General features: G+C 54.0%; 1 protein-coding gene across 1 annotated transcript in view; it reads right to left on the bottom strand.

Moving 5' to 3' along the window:
• PLEKHO1 (pleckstrin homology domain containing O1) overlaps positions 1–9956 on the bottom strand; it is a 30162-nt gene extending 20206 nt beyond the window's left edge. The window contains exons 1-2 of the mRNA XM_074981147.1: positions 9633–9956; positions 8652–8798 (exon numbers count right to left, since the gene is read on the bottom strand). Of these exons, the coding sequence (XP_074837248.1) occupies positions 8652–8798; positions 9633–9659 (174 nt within the window). The 5' untranslated portion in view covers positions 9660–9956. The remainder of the gene's footprint in view (positions 1–8651; positions 8799–9632) is intronic.
• Between the last annotated feature and the right edge of the window lie 9622 nt (positions 9957–19578).

Genomic DNA, 19578 nt, shown 5'->3' with positions numbered 1-19578 from the left:
CCCAGAGATACAGGACCAGATGTTTAAAGGTATTTTGGCACCTGCAGATGTGGTCAGTTGCCTAAATCCCTTTAAAAGTCCAGCTGGGAAGTTACAGTCTGAGCGGACAGGATGCACAAAGGGGAATCTTGTATCTGGCATCTGATGGGAGATTCCCTCTACATCTCCAACAGGCAAATCCCCGTCTCCTGGGCGCAGCTAGCACGCAGGGGGAGAGTCTGTGCCACTCTCTGCAGGAGCAGAGCCCAGCACTCGCAGTTCTGGGGGAGGGGAGGGTTCCAGGCTGCCTTTCCTGGCCCCTGACCCTGCGCTGCACAGAGAATGGAGTGCCCCATGTCCCCCCTGCCAGGTCGTGGGAACTCGCCCAAGTCGCAGCAGGCTCTGCCACCCTGGCCTCCCACACCACCCTGTGCTGGACCTGCCCTGGTGGCAGTGTTCTTACCCCACAGTCTGTATGGGCCCGCTCCTGAGTGGTGCAGTGTATCAGCCCTGAAGTCAGTGGCCTCCAGATCAGGCCCCTGTTGGCAGAGCATTGCCATGTACTAATTCAGTTAGCTGCTAGCAAATGGTATTTCGCCAAAGTCATCGCTCCTGGATTATTAAAACTCCAGCAGCAGGTCAGACACTCCCTGTTCCTTACCACTCCCCGGCATTCCATGCCCGTCTCATCTCCTCCCGTCACCCCTGAGCACTGCAGCGTCAGCCCTATCGTGCCGTGGGAGACATGGTCACTGTCTGGGCACAGGAAACCAGGCCTTGTTGGGCACAAACTTGTGCCACGGCAGCAGAAGGCTGCTGGGGAACTGTACCGACCAGGTGATACTGGTTCTGATTAACAGTGAGCAAATGAAATCAAGCAGACCAAGCTTTCATCTACACAAAGGCCCCCTTGGGGCCCTCGTGCAATGCAAAAGGTCCTTAAACCGGGCTAGCTGTGCTCATTTCACACACACACACGCTGTTGTGCTGCCAGGATGGTGCATGGAGAGCCGGGTTTAAATGCGAAACAGGCCCCAGTATCAAGGCACTGTCTGGTGAATTCTCCCTGTCCTAGCCTCTGAACTCACCACCAGCTCCTAATTTCTTCTTACCATAGCACCTAGAAGCCCCACATGCAGCTTACGCGCCACATAAACACGAAGGAAACTGAGGCACAGAGCAGGAATAAGGCTTGCCTGAGATCACCCACAGCAGCTGGAACAGAACACCTATCTAGCCAGCAGTCCAGCCCTTATCTGTACAGCCACATTGTCACCAAATCCATGTTAAAGGGAGGAGTCGTGGTGTGTTGCTAACGATATGGCCAAAGCAGTCGGTGGGCTGGTACCTTTTGCCAGCAAATGAACGACACTGGAGCAGACTCACGCGCTGGGGACTGCTGCTCACAAGCAGCCTACACAAGCTGGGACGGCAGTTACCAATGCCTCCAGGATGATGCCATGTGGTCTGCAGTCCTGCCCCCGAATAGGACAAGCTGCGCCCTTGCTGACGTTCTAGGCCAGCCCATGCTCCGACATCTGCAACTCAGATCTCCTGCAAGCTTCCCGCAACCTTCCCTGCCCAGCCTGGGGCTTGGGAACCTCTCTGACACCGGGCTGACTACAGGAAAATGACTGATCAGACCCTAAAGTGACTCAGCAGAGATCCCCCTCCCTGCCCCTGTCTACTGTCATCCAAAATGATGGAAATTTCAGTGAGGTTCATATGAAAAAAAAAAAGAAGCCCTTTTGGCACATGTAAGAAAGAAAGTCTGTAGAACACAAAATCTTTATTAGTGGGTATATCAGTGTGAACACACAGACGTAAAACAGTCACATAGTTCAACATTTTGAACAAGATGGATGAACCTGAGACCCAGCAGCCGATCGAGCTGTGCCCCCCTTATGAAATTTTACACCACTTTGTGCACCCCAGCCCTGTGGCACGAATAGGGCTCCATCATCCCTGTCTGCACTGGGCCACTCTACACATATGGTCCATATGTTTCCCTCTCTGAGGAGTCTTAGACTGGCAATGTTAGAGCAGAGCAAAGGGGAGAGACAAGACTCTAGGGAAGCAAACCCTAAGGAAACAGTTTGCTGAGCAGGCTGGGTACAGGCTAAGACCTCAGAGCTTCTCCTGGGCTTCCAGCCCTGTCCCTCTGGTGGGGCAGGAGGCGGGGAGGTGAAGAGAGGATGGCTGGAGTGTGGGATCTACTGCGGTGGCCCAGCAGAGGGGCTGGTGGAGGGAACAGGACTAGAACAGTGGTGGGTGGGACAACGGAGGACAAAAGCAGGAACAACATAGGAGGGTGGAAGAGTTCCCAGTCCCCGTCCCAGCTCCCCATCAGAGCTGCCCTTGGCCATGGTGGTCCAGGCAGTTCCAATGGCCGAAGCCACACACTCATATGATAGCACCACCTCCCTAACGCCTTCCAGTGCACAACACCCCCGAGCACACACGCACGCTGCAGGGCACACCCATGCCCTGCACAAAGAGACATGCCAGTGCTCACATGCTTCCACAAATACGTCACCATACGCCCCTCACGCAGCTCACACAGTTAATGCATGCTGCTCCCCAGGAGCCACAGAGAGCCAGTTAAAGAGTGAAAGACGGGACAAAGCTGAACATGGCTGCTTCTCAGTGGTCGGGGGGCTGGCTCAGATAGAGCACCCCAGCTCCGTGGCCTGTGCCTTTCCAAACACACATGCACAAGCGGCACCGCCGCATACGCATGCACCAATGCACACAAACAACACAATCCACACCTCCCTGGCTGCACACGCAGCTCGCTGGCATTCAGAGGTGCTGCAGCAAACCCTAGCAGAGAACCCCCCAACTTTTGGAGGGTTCTGGTGCTCAGCCAGGCGAGGTCTGCATTAGAGAACAAGAAGCGGCTTCAGGAAGGCCGGCTGTAAAGCACTTCCTCATTAGCATCTTGTTAGCACTGGGTCTGTTCTTGATGGCCCTGGGCTTCCTGGCAGGAAATGGTAGGAGCCAGGCTGTGTTAGTCTGACTGCTAGTCCCACGTGTAAACCAGTAACAAAGCCATGCTAGAACAGAGAGAACAATGACCAGAAATAGGAGGTTGGGGTGAGGAACAGGGAAAAGTCATGCAAAATGCCTTGCTGTTGATTAGAAATCAGCTCCAAGCAGCCTGTGTTTTGTGAGTGGGAACTTTCTGATCACCGAGCAAAGGCACAATAACAATGGCTTTGCATAGTTTAGGGGACCAATTCGCAGCAATGGCTAAAGATTTGTACATCAGATCGATGCAATGAAATACACAGAGCCAGATTTCAGGGGAGTCATTTGTGTGGCCCCCTAAATAATAATCCCTTGTTCTTTTCCTCAGTCCATCTCACAAAGGAGGCATCATTCTCCCCATTTTACAGAAACTGACAGGCAACATCAAGGTTCCTTTCTCAGCTAATATGAGATTTAAGAGACAGAGGCCCAGGTCCCTGGTGGGTGTAAATCCATCCAGCTACCTATGACGGGACACCAATTTGCATGAGCTGAGGCTCTGTTACTGTAGCAGAGCCTGGTGTCTCCTCTCCTGAGGTCTCCCTCTACTGCTGAGCCTCTGCCCGACATCTCAGCAAGATGTTCCCATCCTCATCTTCAGGGGCCCCCTCCTCAGCTGCATCGACCCCCTTAGCCTCACTGGAGTTGACAGAAGGTCCCCTCTAGCAGCAGAGCATTGCCAGTGCAAAGCTACCTCCGCTCAGCAGCAGAGCCCGGCACTGCTCCCTTTCCTCCACTGGGCATAATCTGGCCTGTGACAAAGCCAAAGAGCCTGCGTCCTGCTCTGCTTGGCCAACCCTGATTTATTAACCTATTTGTAGGCACCGCAGGTGCTGCTTCCATGGCAGCTCACTCACCACGACTGCAAAACAGAGGGGAAGACCTGCGGTTCACGGCGGAGATACGTGGGGAACTAGCTTGGGGCCTGCTGATTGGAGGGGGAGGAGCGGTTGATGATAAATGTCCTCCCATCAGTTCTTGTGGGTTCTCATTTGTGCTCAAGACTGTCTCGAGATCCAACGGCTGAAAGGGATCAAACAGCACAGTCAGATCCCACACTGCACGAGGGCTCGCTCAAAAGGAGTGTTCTTTCTGGACTGAAATCCCTAGCAGGGCAGAGAGGCAGCGTGACTGTTTCACGTACGTGCAAGACACCACACCCAAACAGCGCACGAAGGCATCACATGCACCCTGGCAGAAGACACAAATGTGGCTGGTTTGTCCCCAGGATGTCACGTGAGGCAGGACAGCTCCTCCCGACACATTTTCATTTATATATCGAGACTCACAGAGACATAATCCCACCCGCACATCCGCCCATGCTCCATTCGCACCAACACAAATGTTCATAGAGACAGCTGCTCATTTTAATGCTCACAGAGGCAGCCAGGTATTACCCCGTTAGACACAATATGTACAGCCATGTTATTCTTTCATGTAGCCATGGGGATGTTCTCTAAGGCACAGCATTCAGACATGCATAAAAACATAAGAACAGCTGTACCGGGTCAGACCAAAGGTTCACTTAGCCCAGGCTCCCGTCTTCCAACGCTGGCCAATACCAGCTGTGCCAGAGGGAGCGAACAGAACAGGTACTCACCCAGTGATCCCTCTCCTGTCACCCATTTCCAGCCTCTGACAAACAAAGGCCAGGGACACATTCCTACCCCTCCTGGCTAATAAGTATCGATGGATCTAACCTCCATGAACGTATCTCATTCTTTTTGAACCCCATTAAAGTTCTGGTCTCCACAGTGCACCCAATGCCACATTCTGCTACACACACATGCTTATTGAGACACACGGGTCTTCTGCTTCCCTACAGTTAGACTCATGCCTGGTCACTGACACATTACGCATTTACAAACTGGAACTCGTGGCCGTTTGCACAAAACCACCAGCTCAGGGCACACAGTGATGGGCGGTGGATCAATGTGTTAGTTCTCCTGATGGACGCATCTGCACAGGGCAATCACTGAAGCAATGACACAAACCGGTGAGCTCTCCCACCGGCGTGCCATCGGTCTGCTACGCCCAGAGACACTGCATGGTACCCACCATGGCAGAGCCTTGAGCCTGGATACCAAACAAAGACCCAGACAGGAACTGCCCACCAGCTCCTCGAGCCCTTCATAGAGGCTCCTGCTGAACGCCTCAAGGAAGAGAACAACAGCTCCTGGACCCAATCAGATTCAAAACCCAGCACCACCCGTGTGTTACTGTTCCCTGGCCCCAGCTAGTCACGTTTCAGTGCCAGCGGCTGGGCATGATCTTTACATGAATCCGAGATAAACCCTGCAGTAAGTCACTAACCGGAAGATCCATCTCTTTGCCCCCAGTGCTCCAGGTGCATATGCCGGATGGGGGAGGTTGGAAGAGGAGAACTCAACACAGGGCAAAACCCAGACCCCACTGCAATCAATGGGCATGGGGCCAGGGATCGCTCCCCCCACCCATGGGCTCACGACAGGACAGTCACCCCAAAGCGCAATAGCACCCAGACCGACTGCTCAGCTGCTATTCCAGTCTCTCTGCCTGCAGACTCAGGAAGGTTACACAACAAGGGGAGGTTTCCTGCTTTCCTGCCAGGCCTAGCCTGCTAGGGTGATATCCTGACCCCTGTGAAGGCCAGGGTGGAATTCCTAAATCCGGCAGTTTCTGGTCCGGCAACATCCCTTGTTCAGCAGGACAAGGGATATCACTGGACCAGACAGCCAGGCAGGAGGGTGCAGCCCACGTCCTCTGGCAGCCCTGGAGGGAGAGTGGGGGCTGCAGCAGAACCCATATTCTCCCAGCGACCCGTTGGGGGTGGAGGGACAGGCACACAAGACTGGGGCACGTGTCTGCAGCCCTGCGAGGTCAAGTCCAGCTTCCTCCAGCAACCCTGCAGGAGCTGGGGCAGCTGCACAGGGCTGGAGCCACATCCCCAGTGCAGGCAGAGCCGGCTTCCCCTGGCAGCCCTGGGGCATGGGCAGTAGCCCGGCAGCAGCCACAGGCTGGGCCCTGGGCAACAGCATCAGATAGCGGAGCAGCCCAGTGGCAGAGCGGGAGGAGAGGTGGCAGACTGGGGACCACTGGCAGGGAACCTTCCCTGGTCTGGCAAATTCTCTTGTCTGGGACCAGTTAGGTCCCGACCATGCCAGATTAGGGAGCTGCAACCTGTATTAGATTCGAAAGAGGCAGGAATTCACCAGTCACTTCTGATCCTGCCCTCCCCAGCTCCCCGCCCTTGCCCTGGCACCGTGGCTTTCTGGAAACACACAAACTCAGCTCTTGGTCAGCAGCCCCAGTGGTTCACTGCATCTTCTGGGAGAATCGTAAAGCAACCCACAGATGCCATGAAACATCTGCCTGGGTATCGCAGCCTCATGGCCGCAGCTCGCTGCAAATTTACCCTCCTTATCGTTCTCTTCCAAGGAGACAAACTGTTCCCAGCCCCTGCCTACCTGCACCCATGGGATGGCTCATGGCCTTTGGTGGAAGCAAACAGCTCCCCTTTGACCTGTGTGCAGCAAACGGAATGTGTCTTCTAGGCCCTGATCCAGGCAAACACAGAGGCACATGCTCAAATTCCATCCAAGTCATCTGGAGTTGAAAAAGTTGATAAAAGTGAAGCATGTGCTTATGTGCTTCCCAGAATCCAGGCCCCCTACAGAAGAGCAGACACATGCAATCAGAGCACGCCGGGCAGGGAGTAAGGAAACACCCTTCCAAACATTGAAAATCATGAGCTAGGTCTCCATATATGTTTAGCTGTCTGTCCCTATAGCATATAATCAGTACCATTCTATCTAGAGCTGTGGTTCCCAACCTCAGGTCTGTGAGAATATTACAAGGGGTCCATAAAAAAAAAAGATAAATAAAAATGATCACAGACGATAAGTTTTAAATAAATTGCAAAGTTACAATCAGTTATTATTTTTAAATTAAATCTCTTCCAATCATATTATGAATCACTGTCTGAAAATCTATATTGTGGTTTCCTTTTTCATTTAATGAAGTGTACCAAGCAGCTAGAACTGGCTTTGATGAGGGTCCATGAACGGTTTTGGGGGGTGATTGGGAGTCTGCACTAGTGAAAAGGTTGGAAACCACTGATCTAGAGAATGTAGCTAGAGTAGCTCATCTTCCGGTCCAGTCTTTCTCTGACTACGCCTTTCTAATACGCTGAGCCCAGTCATCAGTTTGTGCCCAGGGTATCAGATCCAGCCGTGCCCTGTTCCCTGCACCCATCGGGAGCATGTTTGGGGTGAGCTGTGACAAGCTGATAGATGGAATGCCCAGACCATGTCCCCCCCAGTTTGTTCTCCAGTCACCTCTCCCCTCCGCTAAACTCAGAGTCCTCCACACTCTGCCATGCCCATTGATGGGATTGGCCTCTACACCCCAGGATCCGTCTCCCTCTGGGCCCTGTTGTGTCTCTTGTTCCTTCTTCGATAACCTGGGCGAGGTTACCTGACACGCAGGGAGTGGACCCATCCCATTGGCTGTACACACGAGTCAGGGCTGCTGTAGGATGGGGCTGAGGGGAGTGGGGCTGGAAGTCAAGGTGCCTGGGGTGGCTTGAAGTAAATTCCACCACACACAGGTTTACTGTTTGCTAAAGCAGCTGTCAACCCTCCCCACTTCCCCTCTCCATATAAATTGTTCCATGAATTGTTCCTGAAATGCACCCTGGGGGGATCTGGTTGTTTATCTATATCCAGGATTGTCTCTCCTCCATCCGCATGCACACCTCTAACCCCAGCAAGGGCTGACACCGACACTTTCCCTGCTTCTTGTTTACATGGCACCAATTAATACCAAGCCTTTGTCTGGAAAGATACAGCTGCTTCCAAACCAACAAAAAACCCTGCTGGATGGATTTACTGATTCCAACATCTGTGAAACAAGCAAGGAACAAACCTCCCTCTGCCAGACCAGGAGAGCCACAGATCACAGTGCCTGGGCTCAGAAAGCCACAGCCAGTTAAATTCAACCCATTAAACTCCAAACCCTCAGACTGCTGGGATGCGAGAGAGGGGTGCTTTGTCCACCCTCTCCGTTAACAAGAGGTCAAAGAGGGGATTCAACTTTCCTCCTGCCCTGTGCTTTGGAAAAACATCTCAGTGATAAGGGTCCGGCTGGGAATCCAAAACCAAGCCAGTCGATCTGGCGTCCCCGCCGTGCTGTTATTTCCGTCTGGAAAACGATCGGGGTGCAGGGCTGGAAACCAGGCCACGGTGGAACTTGATAACAGAGGGCAGACAGAAGGAAATACATGAGCACGGCTGATCCGCAAAGGGGAAAGGAGAGACTCAGCAAATCGTTTCATGTATCGGCGCTGGAAAAATGTCTCCCCGCCAGACCTCTCTGGGAATCTCTAGGGCACAGTTGTGCTGGTGGTGGTATTAGAACCCGCATGTAAACCCAGCTCATATTGCTCTTGAACTGACAATGCAGAGCCAGCCAGCAACAAGAGAATTCCCCATCGAAACCCTCCAGTTAGCAAATCACAAGAGGGTTAATAAACACCACGGATGGAGAGTCCCAGGTTTCTAAGGGCTGTTGGATAAACACGGTGGCTGCTCAGTTTGCTTTCAAACAGCAAAGGGAGGATGTGGAGCGGCGGGGGGATGAGAAGCAAATGGAACAAATCCTACCTCTTTCTCTGAGATATAGAGCTGATCTCCCTTCAAAACCACGTAACGATTTTTCCAGATCTCCCTAAAAATGCCTTTCCCGCAAAACTTCCGAACCCAGCCGACCTTCTCTGGCTGCATGGATTGTTGGTTTCCATCCTGTGGCCCCTGACACAAAGGGAGCAGGAGGGAGAGAGAGAAAGGACTGTTAACGATTTTTATGCCCCTATCCTTCACCCTTCCTTCTTCTCCAACTTTGTCCTCCACCCCTCACCTTGCCCACTCTCCACCAATGCTGAGCTACTTTGCCAGCTTCTCTCCTGCAGAGATTCCCCGCTGCAAACACCAAGCAAAGATAATCACACTACCCGAGCCATGAAGCAAAAACCATAGGCTCTCTCTCATTCTGTGTATGAGACAAGGAGGGCTGGGATCTCACACACACCTCATCCAACATGCTATCCAGGAAGGAGGAATTCTCACTATTTCATTTTTTCTCCTGCAACAGAGATTGCCTATTTGAGCCTTAATAATTCATTTATTCCAGGGAGGGGCGAAATGGCAGGGCAGGGTTTTCCGGGCGATCTCTAACAGCCTGACACACTGAAACCCACAGACACACTCCAGAGAGGAGACCCAGACAGATGCTCCAGGGCTGCTGTGTGTGCTTCCTTGCCATCCAAATGAAAACCGCATGATCCTGCATCCTTTGCAGTGCACAGCGGGGCTCGGGCGTTCCTGGCGGATTGAAGTAGAGGAACAGCCCGGGGAGCAGGAAGGGAAGAAGGGGTGGATGGACAGGGGAGGATATTGGTTTGTTTTCTTTTTGCAAAGACGGGGGGGGAAGGAAACCTCAATAAAGAGCCCCCCCAAGACCCCTCCCCCAAGAGCCCCCCAATCCCCCCTCCCCCCAGTAGTAGTAAAGACCCCCCAATCCCCCTCCCCCAAGAGCCCCCCAATCCCCCCTCCCCCCAGGTCCCCCCAAGAGCCGCGTCGACTCACCCTCTTGGCAGAGTTGTTTTTTTTCATCGTTCCCGGTGGGAGCCGGCCGGCGGGGCGCGCGGCGGGGGCTGCTGGGGGAGCGGACAGGCGCTCCCGGCCGCGCCGAGCCTGGGCTTGATGTGCCCGTCCTCGGAGGGGGCGGGCGGGAGACACACCGGGCGCCGCCTCCCGCGCCCTCGGCCGCTCACAGCCGCGCTCCCGCCGCACGGCCCCGCCGCCGGCCTCCGCAGCCCGCGGGCGCCTCCATGGCCGGGCGCACGGGCTGGCGCGGGCGCGGCCTCCGCAGCTCCATCTAGAGCCCGGCGCGGCGCGGCCCCCGGGGCGCTGCTTTGTCTCCGGCTCGCGGCGCGGCGCGGCGCGGGGGGGGGGAGCTGGGAAATGTCCCACGTGCCCGGGCCGGGCGCACGGGCCCACCCCGGGCTCAGGCTAAGCCTACCCTGGCAGTGCGGGGCGGGTGGACCTGTAGGTACAGTCTATGGGGATGGGTTGCTAGGCCGTGTCTCTATCTGCGGGGATGGATGGAGACGGCTAGAGGGAGAGAGAGTCTGTGGGGGTGGATAGAGAGAGAGAAATACAGTCTATGGGGATGGATGTTGGGTGGGGACTGATAGATAGTTACAGTCCATGGGGATGGACGGAAGGATGGGGATGGAGAGAGAGAGAGAAATACAGTCTATGGGGATAGATCTATAGATACAGCCTGTGGGGATGAATGGATGGAGGGCTTGATGGGGATAGATAGATGGAGAGATAGACACAGTCTGTGGGGATGGATGATGGATGGGGGTATATAACCAACCAACCGCACAGTGAAAGTGACCAACCCGAAGCTTTTGTCTGGCACAGCCCCGCCCTGCGCTGAGAGCAGGTCATTTTAACACAAGTAAGCAAGTTGGAAGTAAGGCCGTGAGGATGCAGACGATGCATTTGGGTTCTGCTGCTGGCCCCACTTCGTGCATGATGTGTCCGAAGCAAAAATTGATGCCTTGCCCTTGGAAGATGAAGTATTGCCAGGCCATTTGTGGAGGGAGCCATTGGCTTTTCACACCTTTTTCAGGTGCTGGTACTTCTGCAAAGACGCCCATGGCAGGGGCGTGTGCCCCCTGCCAGCCTTAGGGGTGGGGGTCTGAGAAGCCTGTTAGGGTACCAGGCACTGGGAGAGGGCAGGGCAGGGTTAATTGAAAGTGAAGCCCAGCTGGGGGAAGGGCTGGGACAGCTGTTGAAGCTGCAAATAGACAGTTGGAGGAGAAGTTTGTGGGCATTTCCCTGAAGGCTGGGCTCCTTAGGGGGCAAGGAGGAAGTCGACGGCAAGAGGCACCCCCGAGAGCTGCCCTGGAGTAGGAAGCCTGGGAAGGAGCTAGATGGGGGACGTAGGGAGCTCCCACAGTAAACCCAGAACCAGGCACAAGAAGATGGAGAGGCTTGGTAGGACAGCATGACAGAGATGGATACTGAGCTGTTACAGGGACCTGGGTTTGGACCCTGCTGTACAGGTGGGGCTGGCTTCCCCTGCCCACCAGCAGTATAGTGGCAGACAGCCCCACACTGGGGCCAACGGCCACCCAGAGAGGACCTCTCCCAGACTGGATTGGTCTACACTTACGGCGCTGTAACACTGAAAGCCAGAGAGCTTCTCCCATCCTCCTGGGTACGCCGCTGCCCCGAGAGGTGGTAGGTGTGGCTACAGGAGAAGCTCTCCTGCCAACAGCTCTCCTGTCTGTGCCAAGGGTTAGGCCAGTAAAAATACATCACTCAAGGGTGTGAATTTTTCACACTCCTGAGTGATGGAGTTACACAGATGTAAGTCTGTATGGTAGACAGATCAAGCCTCAGACACCAGCGGGTTGCATTAGCTCATTTCATTGCCACTGTCTCATGTTGTGGGATATATAGAATGTGTGCAAGAACACCATGGATCACTATCTGTAGAGTTTATGGAGCTTATGAGCTTCCCCCTTTGGTTCAGGGACTATCCTTTAGTACTGTGTGCAGCACCTAGCACCTGGGGTCCCAAACTATGACTAGGAGCCCTGGAGTAGTGCAGCACCAATTACAAAAGCTAACCACAATGAAGAGAACAAGCTAGAACAATACATGCCTCATAACAATACACCAATACAATACAATGAAACAGAACCAATAACAATAATAATTATCTACGTAAGGCCATACTTGATCCAGGGAATGATAGTCAAATAATTGCAGCTCAATTGTGGACAAGATGTAGAAAATTGCAGAAAAATAATAATGGACCTTTATTAATTGCAGTAATTTGGAAAAGCCAGAGAAGTTTAAGAAGCATAAACACTCAGCTATCGTGCCTGCTAATTTTCTGATCACCAGACATTTTGCTGCAACTGTGTTTCAGTCATGAATGTGGGGCTGACAGCCCAAGCCCCAGCCACTGTCAGTTTGGATAAACGGGCTTCCCTTGCCCTAATGGGGGTGAAGCATTGCAAAGCTCAGAATTTGTGCAAAATCATGGGCTGTGCAAAGTAAGCTAATTAAAATCAGAACTGTGGCGGAAGGGCAACCCAACCCACGCAGCTGGCCTGCAGCAAGCTCCCTGGTTGATTGAGTGGCCAGGAAGGGACGCTGGCTGGCTTTTAGCCCAGCAGCAGCAGCTCTCTGGCTGTTAAAGTCTTCCTGCCTGCAGCTGTGATCCTCCTTGTGCCTGCTGTTATTCCGGCCATATCCCCACCCTGCTCCAGCCTTGTCTCCCAGCCTAGTGCCTGATCCATCTGTGCTACCATGGCTCCCTCCTGGTGCTGGCTTCCTGGGTTTTGACCCTGGTTGGGACTGTCAGTGTGGCTGATAATTCCCTAGGGCCACCATTCAGGAAAGACTCAGGTGCCACCCAGCTGATTAGCAGAGTGCCCACAGCCAGCAGCGTGTGTTTCTACTGGTGGTGGACATCCCTCTATAGCTGGGTGCACATAACAAAATTTATTTCAAGCATGGATGGAAAAAATTAGAGGGAACCCTGCCCAGCACCAAAGACTAGCACATCCCCCTCCCCACCTCAGGATCAGGTAGACACACAGCCCCTAGCTTCCTCCCACCCTGGTCCCATGGCCCCAACCCCAGGAGCATCTGGGCAGCTGCACTGCAGCCCCAGCCTTCCCAGGTGGATGGAGCACTGGTCCATGGGACAGCCAGTGCCCCAATCTTCGCAGCCATCTGGCATGTGGTTGAGTACACTGGTGAAACTAGGCAAATATCTAGATAAGTTGATATACCCCCTGGAAAACCTCTGTGTACTCCTGCTTGAGAGCCAAAGAGCTAATGGACTTATCCCTCGATCCACTGCATTAGCCTTTGCCCTGATAAACATATCCCAGGAACTCACAAACACCACCCACTAAATCAGCAGATATTGCAGGCCTGGATAGCTAATGGGAAATTTTAGGCTACTAGTTTCCTTAATCCACAGATGTATGTAGATTGTGGCCTCAGGTTATTTCTATTTCCAGTCTCTCTCTATGGTGATTGCAGGAAAGATTGAAAAGTAGTGATTGTGGGGCAGTGTGTTGCTATTGAACTCTGTTACTCTGTGATGATTCTCTGTTCTGTTCGCTCCCTCTGGGGAATTGGCCACTGTCGGAAGACAGGATACTAGTCTAGATGGACCTTGGGTCTGACTCAGAGTAGCCGTTCTTATGAGTGGAATCAAGAACTCATACTGGGGTGGTCTGTCTCCTTGCACTGACAGCACAAGATCAAGGCTTTGGGTTGGTTAGATTTGTACAGCACCTAGCACTAGGGTACGCAGCCATCCCAATAGTAGCAGCAACATCTCACTGTTAAGGGCTTTGTCTTTTAGACATGACTCTGACTCACCCGCCCACAAAAAAAGTGTCCCAGTTTTTCATGCTTGCTCCCTGCTCACCTGACCCAGCACAGCGTGATTCTGACCCAGGACTGGGGCTCTTAGCTCATCCCACAGTACAAATAATACCAGGACAATGGACAATTAGGCTCTTTGGATTTCTGCCAAGCACTCATCTTGGAGAAAGCAATGAAAAGGGAAAGGGAATATGTGGCTTGCAGGATGGAGTGGAGTTCCCAGGCCATGTTTGGCAGCACAATAAGGATTGTATTTATTTATTTCGGGAGGGCTGGGTCGGCAGGAAAGCCTTGGGAGCCACAGATTTTGTTACACAAAGCACAAAAATGGCATTGTTTAAAGGGGAGACGGGGGGACGGGACCTTGAAAGCATAAGGCGGAATGAAAGGAGGTCCTCTTCCGAAAGAAATTCTCACTTGGCTTGCTGTCCTTGAGCCTCCTGTTCATTCCGTCCAGCTCGGATGGTGCAATTTCGTTCCCCGTGATGTGCTGATTCATAACAAACAGTTACCAAAATATCTTCTTGCAGCACAATCAGAGGAACTAACACTGGGGTGTGGTTTTTGCCTTCTCCCATTCTTCCTTTTTGCATCATTTGGCCTCAGGACAGTGAGTGTGTAATGGTGCTGGCTGCTGCGTACCCTGTGAAATGAGTTCAGCGAGGGCGCATGGGTAGGGTTGCTTCTGAAGGTAATCGCTGCACGCCAGGGAGCACAGGGAAAGACCTGGGAGGAGTTGCAGACTCAGCTCAGGCCAGGGAGATGATGTGGTGATGCTGGCGGTGGCTGCACAGAGAGTCCTAAGCGGCGTTCCCTGTAAGCTGAGTGCTTGGATGGCCACCCAGGAGAGAGTCGGGATGTCCAGCTGATTAGCAGAGCACCCACAGGCGGCCCTGTGTGTTTCTAAAACTGATGCATGTCTGCAAGTGCCTTGGTGCACATACCAAAATTTATTCTGCTGGCCACAGGATGACATTGCCTTCGGGGTGGCTTTCTGCAGAAGAGACCTGGGAAGCTGTGGGCCAGGGCCCAGCCGCTCTGGTGCATACAAAAATGCAGCATCAGCTGCCCTGCTTCACTCCAGCACAGGGAAGGGGACCCTCAGGCGGAAGGAACAGGGCTCCTATATAAGCTGTTCCTGCATCAGGCAAAGGCCACGAGTATGCACCTTGAGCATATATTGCCCTGGGAAGACACCAGTGCTGGCCAGACCTTCAGTCGTGGCTGAAGCATGGTTTGACTCCTCGTTCCAGGTTATGAGCAGGGTGCACCCGCCAGTGGTTTGCAGGGCTAACTCATCGGGGCTCTGAATGCCCTGCTGGGGTCTGAGTTGAGTTGGGGGATTCTGTGTCCAAGGGCTACCCCAGACCCTTCCTCTGCTGCTTGGCCATGGGCTAAGCCCAGGTGTTCAACCCAAATCTGCTGCCTGTTGCATCGTGCTACCAGCACCAGTGCAGGGAGGGCACTTGGCATCAGCATGGAATTCAAACCGACTGGGGCAGGAGTTTACACACTTCTACCCCAGCCCCGCAGCCTCCTGCAGATTCTGGCACACCCACTGCATGCATTCATGTGCGCACACGAGCCGGGAAGGAGTTTACACACCTCTGCCCCAGCCCTTCTGCAGATCCTTGTATGCCTGGACACAGTGGGTACACACAATCATATGCATGCACGAGCCAGCTGAGCTGCAGGACCGCAGCTGGAATCTGAATGGCACGGCCCTGAAAGCCAAGATGCTTGGGCAGCTCAGATGGCAAAAGGAAAATGCAGGTGGTTCAAAGCCCTGGGAAGGGGGGCTCCTGTCCACTGCTTTGCCATCCTCCAGACTGTCTTCTGCTGCCCATGCACGAAATTTCTGGGTGAGGCTGTGCTAATGAGCAGGGATTTAGGAGTCGTTAATTCCCAGATCTATGGCTGATCTGAGGTCTCAGTCTTTGCTAATAACACCACAGTGTGACAGTGCCTTATAGGCACCTGAGTGCAGGCCTGGGTCTAGTAACTGCCCTGGGATGACAGTAAGGGCTGGTTGGGCCTTTAAAGGCAGCAACTGTGGTTAGAGATCTGAGTGGACACTGGTAGGTTTTTAGAGGTGTGGCCTTCACCCTGGGATGGCGTGGGTGCAGGTCAGGCCTGCTGGGTTCTAAGCCCAGTTCCACTGCTGATATGCTGGGAGAATCCGAGACACCTCTCTTTGCCCCTCTTGCTCTTTGAAGTGGGAGGAGCATTTGACAGGACCCTTGCCCGAGGTTTTGTGCCCTGAGCAACAATCATTCACTAGGGCACAGGGTTCCCTGTAAGCTGAGCACTTGGGTGGCTGCCCAGGAGAGAGTCAGGTGCCATCCAGGTGATCAGCAGAGCACCAGGATGTGTGTCTATTGGTTGTGCACATCTGCACATGGATGGAAAAAATTAATCGGCACAATGGTAGGGGAGGCTCTGCTGAAACCTTTCTGTAAGAGCCATGCACAGGCCCTGAGTCAGCTCCAAAATTGCTGCCCGGGGGGAGAACAAGGGTGCATATATCTGCAATATGGGCCTCTTCCTTTGTGGCTGTAGCTCAGCAGGCTGAGACTAGGAGGTGAATAAAGTGGCAGCAACGCAGGTGCTGGAGGGTTGACTTCAGAACTGGCTAGGGAGAGGAAATTAATGCCAGTTACTGCGGGAGGGAAGGTTGCAGTGCAGAGCTTGGAGGTGATACTGAGCCCCAAGCAACTCATCTCATGTACACAATCCCAGCAAAGAGCCGTTGAGAACGAAACTCATTCAGGGCTGGTACGAAAAGGCTCTGGGCACCTCTTGCTGCTGCGTTATTAAGGGAAAAAAGCGACACCGAGCCACCTCCAGCTGGGCTTCCTCTCCCCACCCGACCCCCCATGGCCTGCAGAGTCTCAGAGCTGGAAACTCACAGCAGCTTCTTCCCAAGGCTGTGAGTTCCCCATAGGCCCCCAGCTGCTGTTAATTAGACAGGGACTGGATGTCTGGCTCCAGCCACTGAATGGAGCAGGGTTTGCAGCTGACGCCGATCCCAGCTTGGCACAGGGCTGATCTGTCATGTAAGGGGGAATAGGGGACTATAGAAAGAGGTGTTAAATGGGGGCGGCCATTAAGGAATCTAGCAGAGGCTGCGGTAATGGCGCTGGGGGGGAGGGCAGCCTGGCCTGGCCTGTCCCGTCCCCAGCTTATCTCTTTACTGCTCTAGTGCAGCTGTTTGTATTGGGCACATCATTGCTGGGTATTTAGAGCTGAACAAGCCCCCTGAAGCCGGAACTGGCTCCTGGGACTGCTCCCAGCAGGGCTTTGCTGAGCCTAGTCTGAATGTCCCCTGGCTGCCTCATTCCTCTCTCTGGCTGAGCCAGCTCCCCTGCATGGGGCTGGTAAGGGACTGGCAAGCGAATCAGGTGCTTACGAAAGCAATTGAACAGCCCTGGTGTGGGTGCCAGGCACAGGGCAAGCTTGCTCCTGGGGGCTCTGAAACCATCTGTGCCCATCCATAGCTCACCTGCTAGCCCAGCCCTGGGCCCCCCCAGCAGCCCGTCACAGCTAGTTCCCTTCACTCCTGCTCTACAGGCCTGGGCTCCTACCCCAGCTGCAGTGATGTCCCTGAGTCTTGTCTCCCAGCTCCCATTAGCCCAGCCCTGGTTCTACTGACTTGGAGCTTGAGCTGCACCCACCCCACATTGGTCCTGCCAGGGGGTGCCCCACCTCTGCAGGGCGCCATCAATGCACCACATCACAAGAAGCCAGCCATGCTACAGCCAAGAGGGGAGGATTCTCACTCAGGCCTGGGAACGTGCCAGCACTTTATGCCCACTGGGTCAGAATTTTCTGGTTGCAGCAGCTGTTCCCACAGCGGGTGCAATTCAGCCCTGGGCCTGTCTGACACATCAGTCTTCAAACACAGGCTCGGCTGTGGGGCCGTGACTTCATGCTGCTGCTCCAAGCAGGCCAGAATCTTACCCGTCCCCCATCACTGCATTCCCCCTCTCTATGGATTTTTACTTCACACCTTTCCTTCAAGTGCTGCTGTGTTAAAAAGCTGCCACGTTCCAGCCCAGAGGTGGCTGCATTAGCAGATGTGCACACCACAGGCAGCCGGCAGTTGGGGATGAAAAGCGCTCATGAGATTTTTCAGCCCACGGCCCCAGTTGAGCGCTGACGGATCCTTGCACAGCCTGGAAGGAGGAATTTACAAGGCCCTTCCTGTTTGGCAGCCGGTGCCTGCGGTGAACCAGCTCAGTGGCAGGAGTGATCACCCATGCTGGGGAACGAGTAAGGGTCTGAATGGTGGGAACCCTCTCCCGTGCCCAGAACAATTCCAGCTGAGCCAAGCCCCAGCAGACTGACAAAGGCCACCAGCCTGGCAGACATTCTGCCTCCCTCCCTCCCTCCCGCAGCCATACTAGTTCCTCTCCAGCCTGGAAAATTCCCTTGATAACTAGCCTGTGACCCCAGTGTCTCAGCACAGGGGGCTTTGGTCCAGGACCCCAGACAGTCACACGTGCCTCAGTCCAGCAGGGAGGACAAAGACATCCTGAAGGAGATTGCAACTGGGGCCTCCAGGCTTTGGTTCTTATCTGCCTCCCTCTATAAGTGAGGGGGCTTCCAGATCAGTCTTTCCCCATTCTATTTTAAACTCAAAAGAATTTTGCAGAACCCCTATTAACCCCTTAAATCCTCTCAGCCCCAAACCTGCCCCTTACCCCCAGGCTTAACCCCTCTCAGCTGCAAACCAGCCCAAACACCTCACCCAGCACGCTGGATGAACGTACCTCAGCTCCTCTGACTCTAGTCCTGAGGGCCCGATGCAGGACCCGTCTGACTCCCCTTCCAGCAGCAGCAGGGCAGGGAGCCACAGAGGAGTCAGTGACGGCAGCGTCCGGAGCTGCAAATGACTCCTTAAGCTGCATGCGGTGCCAGAGCCACAGGTTGCCGACCCCGGAACCCTTAGTTTCACTGCACAGAACCCTGGGGGTCCTCCTGCGGAACACTGTTCCCAGGGGGGTGTCAGAGCCTGAAACAGATGGATCCTGGTCTGTGTGTACCTTCACGGGCAGGGAAGTGTACAGCAGAGGACTCGGCCATCCAGCAGACAAAGGGAGCGGGAGAGCTGGGGGCTGGAAACAAACCAGACAAATACAGGCTGGCAACGTGGCACAAATGGTGAGAGGGGAATCAGTGATGGGAACAGCCTAGCCAGGGACGTTGGGCATTCTCCATCGGGAGCGTAACCCATCCACCTAGGGGTGTGGTTCACTGTCCCCTGAGTGATACCTAGACCAAGAAAGACTGAATCTCCTCTGCAGCCTTCGTGGACAGTCCACTGGCTTTTAGCTCACATGCGTGCCAAGAGTGGCACATGAGCCTATTTTCATTGGCACAAGAGGCAGGAGCTCGGCCCTGCTCCTCCTCCCCCATTGCAGCCAGGAGCTTGCTCAAAGCCAGGCCGCCTGTGGCTTACCACCACACCAGCTAAAGCTACCAACCACCATCCGAGCGGTAGAGCTCTGAATCTTCACGTATTTACTAATGAAGCTGTTGTAAGTAGGACTATGAGGCTGTGTCTACATGCCAGAGCTATTTTGGGATACCTCAACAAGCTCTGAGGCTTGTTCCTGCACGGAGGCAGGCAGGAGCCAGGAATTGAATTTCTCATCCCATGGGCTAGCCCCAGCTCTTCCATGGCACTCAAGGCATTAAGGCTTTTGGCCCAGGAGTCTGGAAGGAAAAGGGGTTGAAGTCTTGGAGCGCTGGGCCCAACCACCTCAATGTTCAGTATCTCCCCCTAAGCCCAGCCTAAGGCAGCAGGATGTAGCCCAGAGAAGAATGAACGGCGCTTTTGGCACTTTCCAGCAGTGGAGCCATGAGCCACAGAGCAGCCAGGAAAGCGACTATCTTGTCTCGGCCCAGGCCCTGCTGCTCGGCTGTCAAACTCATAGCGTCAGGCTGCTGTGAGCCACTGACCAGACTGCAGTCATTATGGGGAAACTGAGTCACAGAGCCAACCTCAGACCCAGATGTCCCTCTTCCATCTCTGCCGCAGGGTTAAAATTCACACTCCGCCTCCCAAAGCATCACAAACCCCAAAACCTCGTTTCTG

Source organism: Carettochelys insculpta, chromosome 30, assembly GCF_033958435.1.
Source record: "Carettochelys insculpta isolate YL-2023 chromosome 30, ASM3395843v1, whole genome shotgun sequence".
NCBI classification, from domain to species: Eukaryota; Metazoa; Chordata; order Testudines; family Carettochelyidae; genus Carettochelys; species Carettochelys insculpta.
Note: the sequence above shows the minus strand (reverse complement) of the source record. Positions and strands in the feature narration are given on the sequence as shown.